The following is a 13,833-nucleotide window of genomic DNA, read 5'->3' as shown; positions in this document are numbered from 1 at the left end:
CTCAATAACGTCCCTGTACACAAAAGAGTAGGGGAAGTTCCCTGATGTCCTGGCCAAATTTCTCTTAGGAGTATACAGCAAACACCGCCTCATGTCTCAGATGAAAAGCGGCTGCTGCCTAAAAATAAAAAATGAAATCCACAGCTCTGTAATTATTTCAAAAGGAAAGAAAAAAATAGTATATACACTGACAGTTTTGAACAGTGTCTATAGAAATGGGGGGGGGGGTTGAGAGTCAAGTATTAGTTCACTGGAATAGCTGCAGGAGGGGGGGCTGGTCCATTACCCTGGCTTGGGCTCCATTTGACCATGATCCAACTCTGCACTTGCAATCTTATGAAAAATAAAGTTAGAGATGTTCACCCTCTACAGATATTATTTGAGAAGTAACAGTAATGGGGATCCTGTCCTCTGTCTAATGTTTGTTTGATCCACAGTGCTGAAAATCAAAGGCAGAGAAATCAGTATATGCATCTCCCTAGTTACCAGATGACATTGTACAGAAATTCTTGGGCATCACAGTTCTTTCTTCTCAATGTAGCATTAAGTTTCAGGTCCCTTCCAGACTTTACCTCATCTTATAACCTCAAATTTAAATACAGAAAGGAATATTCCCATCTCACTGTTAACATAAGCATCTCTGGACACCATTAGAGAGTCATATCAGACTATCCTCTCATCAACACGTGAACTCCCAGACCACCTCATTATAGCTAGCTACGACTAACTCCTACTCTAATATACTGCTCTGTTAAGTATACAACACTGAAATACATACTTCAATATTACCACCCAATGAAAGCTCTTCACTTTAAAGACAAACCCCTCCTCTCTGTCACTAACGCCTAGAATGTATCAGAATAAAATAGCTACCTTCTGAAATGCTCTTCCAAGTTTTATCACTTTATAGAGTTAGCAAACCCTGTTCATCAGAATCTATGTCTCACCACTAACCCATATTGCCAACAAATTCATATAGAAAACTTGGCACTGAAATATAAACTCTGAACACAATCATAATAGTTTGGTTGTCTCTGGCAGTAAACTACAACATTATATGTTCTAAAGAAAACACCGTTAGGAAGATAGAAAATTTAGGATTTTTGCTGGGAAATGTTTACATAGATATTTTTATACCCCAAGCAGACTTCAGAGAATTTTTCCTCAGGTAGATAGCAAATGTTGAAGGTTTGATGGGGAAGAAAGAGATAATTGGGAACATGTTTTCTTGTAGTGCAGTGTGTTGGCAGACTTAAAGGATTCCCTGCGAGATGTACTGTCAGAGTTGCTGGGTGGGCAGACTAGTGTGATGAGGGAAATGATGTTTCTGAGTTATGATACTGAATTGGAATTGCCTAGACATGATAAGGCCTTCCTGTCTCTAATTATGGTGGCTGCCAAAAAAGCAAATACTAGAAAATGGAAATCAGAATATAAACCAACTATATTGGAAGCTGCGAATATAGCAACAGAAATAAAACAACTGGAGATGAGATCTTTAGAAAAAGGTAGGAGCAAACCACATAGGAAAAAATGGGAATTGTGGGAACAATACATACAGGAGAGGAATGAGGTTTAAAAGAAGGCAGGACTTAAATGAGCTATGTAATGTTTGATTGAGAATTATTGGGTAGAATATAAGTGATGTATAATGTTTATAACTGGGAGTGTCTCGGTATGATTTCTGATGTAAAATGCTTGCAATTAAGACTGCGTTGGTATGGTTTTTTTTTTCATTTATATAAATATATGATTGCTTATGTCATAAGGGATGGTTTAATAAAGATGTTTCTTATTTAAAAACATGGGCAGGAACTGAATAATTTATCTAATGCTGCTTAGGTTGTATGATATATAGCAATACATGTAAATCATAATATTTAATTTTAACTTTTTATTATAGTTTGATTACTTTTATATAAATGTAAATGTGCCTATGTCACAACTAATAATTCAATAAAGGTGTTTAAAAAAAAACTGTTTGGAAGATGCGTTTACACTGTTATTCATGTAACCCTCCCTTTACCTCTTTTATCCCCGTGCATAGGCCCAGCCTAGCCTTTCTCTTCATTAGCAGCTGTAGAGTGACAAATTTTATTAAATGTAGTCCACTAAATTCCTTGGATTGTTGCCTTTATTTCAGAAAAAGAATATATACTACAGATTGTTGCAGTTAAGCAATAAATATTACTAAATAGTCTTCTTTATAAGCCTGCTGTCTTTACACTCTGTAAAGCCAAGAGCTTCTGTAGCATTTCTTGTGGATATCATGGTATGCTTTTGGTAGTATGTGAATCAACCTGTATCCTCCATTGAAAAGGAATTGCTCCTTTTAACATTAAGCTACAAAAAAATAATCCCCTACATCATTTATGTAACACAGAAATGAGACATTGTTAACATGGTCACCCAGGTTGCACCCACTTCTGCAGGGTACCACCATTACATCCATTCATGCTTCACCCTGGTCACTGTCATACTTCTGAGTTCTGGAATTCCATACTTTTGTTCATCTTGCATGAGTAATTACATCAGCCTGACCTCATCTGAATAGTCTGCACATGATGTTACACCATAATATTTAATACCTCTCAACATCTTACAGCAAGAAATCTGGACAAAGCCATATATACAAGTTGGACAAAGGCCCAAAAATAGGGACAGTTTTTAAATATTGCACTTACAAACTTATAAAGTTGATAGAACAACAGGTTTTACATTATCATGAATTTCCTGAAGGATTTGAAGACTGAAACTGAAATATCTGTCATTAGTTTCTAACTTCAATCTTTAATAATTTTCCACTAATTTGCCAGAAAACCACAATTTTATGAAAAACTGGCCGAAAACATGAGGCAAAAATCTCAGTACAGTTGAGAGGTATGTCACCTAGTCCGATGCATTAGCCAGACATGAACAAGCTAAATTCCAGTGAATCCCAGCTCATGGGTATAAAAATCATGGCTGTCAATGCTCCTTTTCATACACAAAATCAGAAATTATTCATAGAAAAAAAGGAAGAAAGAAAAAAGAATAGATTTATATACTAAGCAGCAGATGCTCTTGTAATGTGTTAATTGCCTGATATTTTGATTCATTACCACTGGGGTTCTAGCATTTACATACAGAATGCGTTACAGCTGTCTAGCATTTACATACAGAACGTGTTATAGCTGCTGCATATATTATGATTTTTGATTTAGTTATTAGTGTATTCTATTAATTTTTTCTCTGTGAACAAAACATTTTTGTAGATATAAACAGTGTGAGAAACCCTTTAACATGTCAGCTCAGATTTCTGAAAACTATGGCTTTATCAGCACATATAGTAATTCCTTGAATTACCCTTTCATTCAGAACAACGCAAAGGCAGTTTATACATTTTCATAATTCATTTATTCTCTACCTGGTTAATTAAGTTTTCTTCTAATGCCAGACATTCATTCTGGTTCAATCAGATGCTTTTCCATAAAACAGAATTTTTTCCATATTTAGCATAGTCAAATTTCTTGTGTTGATTTATGAACTATTTTTTTTTTAACATTGCCTTATGTTGCTTTCACATGATTTCAACAGAGATTATATGTATTAATTCAAAAGGAAGTATAACTGAGAAACCAAAGTCCATTTCTAAATTTCAAAATAATTTAAGACATACAAATACATCAAGTAAACCAAAGAATGTTTTAATTGTCATTTTAAAACTGTTCAGTGTTATTTTAATCCCTCTCCTCACAGCTAACCTTTAGTTGTGTCCAGCTCCTGTTCTCATTCATGTAGTTTCAGAACTTGTAGCCTTCCCTGGATCCAACCCGACCAACATCTGTGGCCAGTGAGGAGATTTGAGATGTGGATGCAGCAGTATGTTGCTGTGAGTAGGTATATCCTGTTCATTCTCACACCTTAGTGACTCTTCAAGCACAACTTAGATGATGGGTTGGTAGATGTATGTGCACACCCATGTACATGCAGCCTCCAGACTGGTGGTACATCAGTCTGTGGCATGGAGCTTACAAGGCTCAGAAGACTGCTATATTAGAGCAAGCCTGGGTTGCCTTACTCCCCCTGGGATGGGTCAGCTGATATCAGCTATTTATCCCCCCCCCCTTTGCTGCTAGTAGAACATGCATCATCTAGGTCAAAGTAAGGGCGTTATACCCTCAATGTGTTAGGCCCGAACACTGTTCAGTGCTTTTGGGGGGAAACATATACCTATGTAACCTGCTCTATAACAATGTTTTTTATACGCTGTTCTTTTCCAAGTGTGAGTCTGTAATCTACAGTTTCAAAGAAATTTAGAAATGGTATGTATAACTTCTACAGTGCAACTGGCATGTCACAGTAACAAGTCTTATTTCATCCCAATATCCAAGATAAAAAATATAACAGAAACACTGTGTTAGTTTGCAGTGATAACAAAATAACGCAGTACTGCAACAGAATTGTTTGAGTATATAAAAATGAAGTTCTGTAGTGCAGAAATGATTAAACAGTGCATCCAACAGTAACGCCTCATCAATTACATAGAGTATAAAACTAAAATGGCCAAATGTATTTGCTAGTATGATTTTTAAAATAAATTAATGTGCATTTCCAATCTGAATTTCATACAAATCAAAACTGTTCTCTGTGAACATGAATTTAAAGACAGTTGCTTTGCATTTATCCACATTCTAAACTCAGACAATTGATGTAGCAGCAAATTGTATCCCATATGAATCAGAGAAGTTGTTAACCCTATACTAGGACCTGATACAAGCAAGTCCAAATCAATTGCATTCATCAGTATTTCAATGTGCTGAAAGCATCTACAGAATTTTATCATAGACATCATCATGTTGCAAAACTGATCTATTAAGTGCCTTTCAAAAATTCTGAACAACAGAAATTTTAAGATCCATTCTTAATTTTTTAGCTAATTCATGGTTAACCAAATTGAATACCTTAATGATGTTCAAACACAATGTAATATGATAGCTATGCTTTGTGATGATGCCATAAAGTAATAACATTGGGAATTAAATGCAAATGTTTTCCTATGTTTTACAAACAGAAAGTTTAAGAATGTAGCCATTTACTTTTGTCAGTGCATAGGGAAGACCTTACCTTGCCCAGGTACGTAGACATGAGAATAATCCAGATTGTCTGATTCTTGATCTTTTGCTCGGAGAACTGGTGGAGTGACCGTGGGGTAAGTAGGCACTGCCGTGAACAGTGATGATGTTTGGGAGTAGGATTTATCATACCCTTGATTTGAATCTTGTCCACTGTAAATGTTCTCCTCTGCTTTTGGTAATGGAATGGTTGGAGCAGGCAATAGGCTCTGGCTGGGTGATTGAGGGCGTCTTGACTTAGGCTTTACGATGCTATACAGAGCATCCACATTAGGAGTCACTGGGGTTGTTTGGCCAATAGGCAGATTATCATAATGCAGATGGAGACTGGGCTTTAGCTTGGGATCTGGTGGTACCGGAGAGAGAGCAGCAGCTCCACTGTAATGTGTTGTGACATTATCCAATTTAAGATGGCCCTTGGGTTTGCGGACAACAGCATAGGTGTCATTCATGAGGGCACTTGTATTAGAATAGCAAGGCTCAGATGAGTTTTCTGTAGTGCTTTTCTCTGTGCTGTTAAAACGTCTACAGTCATTCCAATCCACATGTTAAGAACAGATCATGGTGAAGGTGAAAAAGAAAAGACAAGAGAACAAATTAAATGATTAAATGACACAGCTTTCATATGGCAAACAAACATATGCTAAACTACTTGGGTCAGGAAGTCACATTATGTTTTCCAGGCAGCCTTATAAAACCTAACCTCATATCATGAAAGAAATATTCATTTTTGATATGCTGATATTTTTATCCATTTGCTCCTTCATTAGTATAACTTCTTTGAGACGTCAAAGTTACCCTTTCCCAAACTATAAAATACTCAGAAGCACTAAGGGTACTTTATCACCATATGTGCTATGGAAATTTGTAAACAAAAGAAACAAAGAGTAACTCATTAAGTCTTCTTGCATGGGAGAAAGGGATACAGAAAGAGTTCAAGACTTGCTTGTTTGAGCTGAAATTACTAGAATCGATAATTCTCAATAATAAGAAAAATGTCTATGTTTCAGTTTTAAATTTCAGCAAGCAGTCGGTTTTATACACCTGTATGAATGAATATGATACACCAATGTAAAGGGCTAGTACTCAGGGTATAGACACAAGATTCTGCATGACAGATGTGTTAACTTTCAGCTGCATATGGCCAAAGTGATATGCAATAAATAGTTTTTTTTGTGAGCAACATAGGAATGCAGCTTTATCAGTCCATCATGAAGCATGCATCACTAAAAGTAGTACAGTATGAGGCATAACTTATCAAGTTATACAGCATGAGGCATAACTTATCAAGTTATACAGCATGAGGCATAACTTATCAAGTTATACAGCATGAGGCATAACTTATCAAGTTATACAGCATGAGGCATACCTTATCAAGTTATACAGCATGAGGCATAACTTATCAAGTTATACAGCATGAGGCATAACTTATCACGTTATACAGCACGAGGCATAACTTATCAAGTTATACAGCATGAGGCATAACTTATCAAGTTATACAGCATGAGGCATAACTTATCAAGTTATACAGCATGAGGCATAACTTATCACGTTATACAGCATGAGGCATAACTTATCAAGTTATACAGCATGAGGCATAACTTATCAAGTTATACAGCATGAGGCATACCTTATCAAGTTATACAGCATGAGGCATAACTTATCACGTTATACAGCATGAGGCATAACTTATCAAGTTATACAGCATGAGGCATACCTTATCACGTTATACAGCATGAGGCATAACTTATCAAGTTATACAGCATGAGGCATACCTTATCAAGTTATACAGCATGAGGCATACCTTATCAAGTTATACAGCATGAGGCATACCTTATCAAGTTATACAGCATGAGGCATAACTTATCAAGTTATACAGCATGAGGCATACCTTATCAAGTTATACAGCATGAGGCATACCTTATCAAGTTATACAGCATGAGGCATAACTTATCAAGTTATACAGCATGAGGCATACCTTATCAAGTTATACAGCATGAGGCATACCTTATCAAGTTATACAGCATGAGGCATACCTTATCAAGTTATACTGCATGAGGCATACCTTATCAAGTTATACTGCATGAGGCATACCTTATCAAGTTATACTGCATGAGGCATACCTTATCAAGTTATACAGCATGAGGCATACCTTATCAAGTTACACAGCATGAGGCATACCTTATCAAGTTATACAGCATGAGGCATACCTTATCAAGTTATACAGCATGAGGCATACCTTATCAAGGTATACAGCATGAGGCATAACTTATCAAGTTATACAGCATGAGGCATAACTTATCAAGTTATACAGTATGAGGCATACCTTATCAAGTTATACAGCATGAGGCATACCTTATCAAGTTATACAGCATGAGGCATACCTTATCAAGTTATACAGCATGAGGCATACCTTATCAAGTTATACAGCATGAGGCATACCTTATCAAGTTATACAGCATGAGGCATACCTTATCAAGTTATACAGCATGAGGCATACCTTATCAAGTTATACAGCATGAGGCATACCTTATCAAGTTATACAGCATGAGGCATACCTTATCAAGTTATACAGCATGAGGCATACCTTATCAAGTTATACAGCATGAGGCATACCTTATCAAGTTATACTGCATGAGGCATACCTTATCAAGTTATACAGCATGAGGCATAACTTATCAAGTTATACAGCATGAGGTATACCTTATCACGTTATACAGCATGAGGCATACCTTATCAAGTTATACGGCATGAGGCATACCTTATCAAGTTATACAGCATGAGGCATACCTTATCAAGTTATACAGCATGAGGCATACCTTATCAAGTTATACAGCATGAGGCATACCTTATCAAGTTATACAGCATGAGGCATACCTTATCAAGTTATACAGCATGAGGCATAACTTATCAAGTTATACAGCATGAGGCATACCTTATCAAGTTATACAGCATGAGGCATACCTTATCAAGTTATACAGCATGAGGCATACCTTATCAAGTTATACAGCATGAGGCATAACTTATCAAGTTATACAGCATGAGGCATAACTTATCAAGTTATACAGCATGAGGCATACCTTATCAAGTTATACAGCATGAGGCATAACTTATCAAGTTATACAGCATGAGGCATACCTTATCAAGTTATACAGCATGAGGCATACCTTATCAAGTTATACAGCATGAGGCATACCTTATCAAGTTATACAGCATGAGGCATAACTTATCAAGTTATACAGCATGAGGCATACCTTATCAAGTTATACAGCATGAGGCATACCTTATCAAGTTATACAGCATGAGGCATACCTTATCAAGTTATACAGCATGAGGCATAACTTATCAAGTTATACAGCATGAGGCATAACTTATCAAGTTATACAGCATGAGGCATAACTTATCAAGTTATACAGCATGAGGCATACCTTATCAAGTTATACAGCATGAGGCATAACTTATCACGTTATACAGCATGAGGCATACCTGATCACGTTATACAGCATGAGGCATACCTTATCAAGTTATACTGCATGAGGCATAACTTATCACGTTATACAGCATGAGGCATACCTTATCAAGTTATACAGCATGAGGCATAACTTATCAAGTTATACTGCATGAGGCATACCTTATCAAGTTATACAGCATGAGGCATACCTTATCACGTTATACAGCATGAGGCATAACTTATCAAGTTATACAGCATGAGGCATAACTTATCACGTTATACAGCATGAGGCATACCTTATCACGTTATACAGCATGAGGCATAACTTATCAAGTTATACTGCATGAGGCATAACTTATCAAGTTATACAGCATGAGGCATACCTTATCAAGTTATACAGCATGAGGCATACCTTATCAAGTTATACAGCATGAGGCATACCTTATCAAGTTATACAGCATGAGGCATACCTTATCACGTTATACAGCATGAGGCATACCTTATCACGTTATACAGCATGAGGCATACCTTATCAAGTTATACAGCATGAGGCATACCTTATCAAGTTATACAGCATGAGGCATACCTTATCAAGTTATACAGCATGAGGCATAACCTATCACGTTACACAGCATGAGGCATACCTTATCAAGTTATACAGCATGAGGCATACCTTATCACGTTATACAGCATGAGGCATACCTTATCACGTTATACAGCATGAAGCATACCTTATCACGTTATACAGCATGAGGCATACCTTATCAAGTTATACAGCATGAGGCATACCTTATCACGTTATACAGCATGAGGCATACCTTATCACGTTATACAGCATGAGGCATACCTTATCAAGTTATACAGCATGAGGCATACCTTATCACGTTATACAGCATGAGGCATACCTTATCAAGTTATACAGCATGAGGCATACCTTATCACGTTATACAGCATGAGGCATACCTTATCAAGTTATACAGCATGAGGCATACCTTATCACGTTATACAGCATGAGGCATACCTTATCACGTTATACAGCATGAGGCATACCTTATCAAGTTATACAGCATGAGGCATACCTTATCACGTTATACAGCATGAGGCATAACTTATCAAGTTATACAGCATGAGGCATAACTTATCAAGTTATACAGCATGAGGCATACCTTATCATGTTATACAGCATGAGGCATACCTTATCAAGTTATACAGCATGAGGCATACCTTATCAAGTTATACAGCATGAGGCATACCTTATCAAGTTATACAGCATGAGGCATACCTTATCAAGTTATACAGCATGAGGCATACCTTATCAAGTTATACAGCATGAGGCATAACTTATCAAGTTATACAGCATGAGGCATAACTTATCACGTTATACAGCATGAGGCATAACTTATCACGTTATACAGTATGAGGCATAACTTATCAAGTTATACAGCATGAGGCATACCTTATCAAGTTATACAGCATGAGGCATACCTTATCAAGTTATACAGCATGAGGCATACCTTATCAAGTTATACAGCATGAGGCATAACTTATCAAGTTATACAGCATGAGGCATAACTTATCACGTTATACAGCATGAGGCATAACTTATCACGTTATACAGTATGAGGCATAACTTATCAAGTTATACAGCATGAGGCATACCTTATCAAGTTATACAGCATGAGGCATACCTTATCAAGTTATACAGCATGAGGCATACCTTATCAAGTTATACAGCATGAGGCATACCTTATCAAGTTATACAGCATGAGGCATAACTTATCAAGTTATACAGCATGAGGCATAACTTATCACGTTATACAGCATGAGGCATAACTTATCACGTTATACAGTATGAGGCATAACTTATCAAGTTATACAGCATGAGGCATACCTTATCAAGTTATACAGCATGAGGCATACCTTATCAAGTTATACAGCATGAGGCATACCTTATCAAGTTATACAGCATGAGGCATACCTTATCAAGTTATACAGCATGAGGCATAACTTATCAAGTTATACAGCATGAGGCATAACTTATCACGTTATACAGCATGAGGCATAACTTATCAAGTTATACAGCATGAGGCATACCTTATCAAGTTATACAGCATGAGGCATACCTTATCACGTTATACAGCATGAGGCATAACTTATCAAGTTATACAGCATGAGGCATACCTTATCAAGTTATACAGCATGAGGCATAACTTATCAAGTTATACAGTATGAGGCATACCTTATCAAGTTATACAGCATGAGGCATAACTTATCACGTTATACAGCATGAGGCATAACTTATCAAGTTATACAGCATGAGGCATACCTTATCAAGTTATACAGCATGAGGCATACCTTATCAAGTTATACAGCATGAGGCATAACTTATCAAGTTATACAGCATGAGGCATAACTTATCAAGTTATACAGCATGAGGCATACCTTATCAAGTTATACAGCATGAGGCATACCTTATCAAGTTATACAGCATGAGGCATACCTCATCACGTTATACAGCATGAGGCATACCTTATCACGTTATACAGCATGAGGCATACCTTATCAAGTTATACAGCATGAGGCATAACTTATCAAGTTATACAGCATGAGGCATAACTTATCAAGTTATACAGCATGAGGCATACCTTATCAAGTTATACAGCATGAGGCATACCTTATCAAGTTATACAGCATGAGGCATACCTTATCAAGTTATACAGCATGAGGCATAACTTATCAAGTTATACAGCATGAGGCATACCTTATCACGTTATACAGCATGAGGCATACCTTATCAAGTTATACAGCATGAGGCATACCTTATCACGTTATACAGCATGAGGCATACCTTATCACGTTATACAGCATGAGGCATACCTTATCACGTTATACAGCATGAGGCATACCTTATCACGTTATACAGCATGAGGCATACCTTATCAAGTTATACAGCATGAGGCATAACTTATCAAGTTATACAGCATGAGGCATACCTTATCAAGTTATACAGCATGAGGCATACCTTATCAAGTTATACAGCATGAGGCATACCTTATCACGTTATACAGCATGAGGCATACCTTATCACGTTATACAGCATGAGGCATACCTTATCAAGTTATACAGCATGAGGCATAACTTATCAAGTTATACAGCATGAGGCATAACTTATCAAGTTATACAGCATGAGGCATACCTTATCAAGTTATACAGCATGAGGCATACCTTATCAAGTTATACAGCATGAGGCATACCTTATCAAGTTATACAGCATGAGGCATAACTTATCAAGTTATACAGCATGAGGCATACCTTATCACGTTATACAGCATGAGGCATACCTTATCACGTTATACAGCATGAGGCATACCTTATCACGTTATACAGCATGAGGCATACCTTATCACGTTATACAGCATGAGGCATACCTTATCACGTTATACAGCATGAGGCATACCTTATCAAGTTATACAGCATGAGGCATAACTTATCAAGTTATACAGCATGAGGCATACCTTATCACGTTATACAGCATGAGACATACCTTATCAAGTTATACAGCATGAGGCATACCTTATCAAGTTATACAGCATGAGGCATACCTTATCAAGTTATACAGCATGAGGCATAACTTATCAAGTTATACAGCATGAGGCATAACTTATCAAGTTATACAGCATGAGGCATAACTTATCAAGTTATACAGCATGAGGCATAACTTATCAAGTTATACAGCATGAGGCATAACTTATCAAGTTATACAGCATGAGGCATAACTTATCAAGTTATACAGCATGAGGCATAACTTATCAAGTCATACAGCATGAGGCATAACTTATCAAGTTATACAGCATGAGGCATACCTTATCACGTTATACAGCATGAGGCATAACTTATCAAGTTATACAGCATGAGGCATAACTTATCAAGTTATACAGCATGAGGCATACCTTATCAAGTTATACAGCATGAGGCATAACTTATCACGTTATACAGCATGAGGCATACCTTATCACGTTATACAGCATGAGGCATACCTTATCAAGTTATACAGCATGAGGCATACCTTATCAAGTTATACAGCATGAGGCATACCTTATCAAGTTATACAGCATGAGGCATACCTTATCAAGTTATACAGCATGAGGCATACCTTATCACGTTATACAGCATGAGGCATTTGTCAGTAAAAGTGGTACATCCTGACCATATCTCACCAAAAGTAAGACATTGTGAGGCATGCATCACTGAAAATAGTTTGCCATGAGGCATACAACACTAAAAGTAGTACAGAATGTGGCATACGGGACTGAAAGTAGTACAAGGTGAGCATACAATGTAGGCCAGCATGAGGAATGCACCATTAAATGCAGTGCAAGGTGAGATATACTTCAATATGTTGCTATGTGAATAATATATTTGGAAGCCATGCTACCTTAACTTAGAATTCATACCTGGCTCTGAGTAGAAAAGAAATAAAACCTTCAGCTCCTTTCATAGTAACCTGGATAATTTTTGAAACAGCTATCTTTTTGTTGTCACTGTTTGTAATTTTGTACCAATTAATTCCACTCTTTTAAACTGCAGTAAGAATCCTAAAAATTGCCTGTTTTCAAAAAGGTGCACCTATGGGTGCTTACTGCACTGGTGGTCGAGCAACGTAAGGGCAAAAACAGAATGTTGCAGTGAGTTTCACCTTGATGTATTGTATTATGCAAGCTGGCATTGTGGTTTTCAGGGTTTTGCCCCCTTTCTTTCACCGTGGTGTGACTGTGGAGTTGGTTTATATGTGTGTGTGTGTGTGTGTGTGTGTGTGTGTGTGTGTGTGTGTGTGTGTGTGTGTGTGTGTGTGTGTGTGTGTGTGTGTGTGTATATATATATATATATATATAATATATATAAATATATAATAAAATTTCAGGAGGTGCTGTGGGCTCATAACCCACATTCAATGTGCAAGAAGGCTTCCTCCCTGCAAAAAAAAAAAAAAGAAAATTGTGTTTCTTTAGGTTGTTTGGCTCACTGTTTTCAACATGCAGTGACAATTCCTTCACAGCACTGGTCAACTTGTTCTATTACTATTTTGTTCTAAATGGAATGAATATAACCATCCTAAAAAAAAAAAAGAAAAATGTTTTTCTCATATTTGTATCACTTACTATAATAATAACTTACAATGAAAAACTGATAATTTCTGCTTATTTATCCTTGTTTGTACTCTGATCATGTATGCTCACATGTCTTATGATATGTTACCCATATGCTTGT

The 13,833-nt window shown here is 36.8% G+C and overlaps 1 protein-coding gene across 1 annotated transcript in view; it reads right to left on the bottom strand.

Moving 5' to 3' along the window:
• LOC122809305 (tyrosine-protein phosphatase non-receptor type 18-like) overlaps window positions 1-13,833 on the bottom strand; it is a 1,521,908-nt gene that overhangs the window by 277,183 nt on the left and 1,230,892 nt on the right. Inside the window, exon 13 of the mRNA XM_044080695.1 lies at window positions 5,107-5,639. Coding sequence (XP_043936630.1) covers window positions 5,107-5,639 — 533 coding nt within the window. The remainder of the gene's footprint in view (window positions 1-5,106; window positions 5,640-13,833) is intronic.

This window comes from Protopterus annectens, chromosome 8.part0 (genome assembly GCF_019279795.1).
Source record: "Protopterus annectens isolate FY-2018-M chromosome 8.part0, PAN1.0, whole genome shotgun sequence".
Taxonomy (NCBI): Eukaryota; Metazoa; Chordata; order Ceratodontiformes; family Protopteridae; genus Protopterus; species Protopterus annectens.
This window is presented reverse-complemented; position numbering and strand designations above follow the sequence as displayed.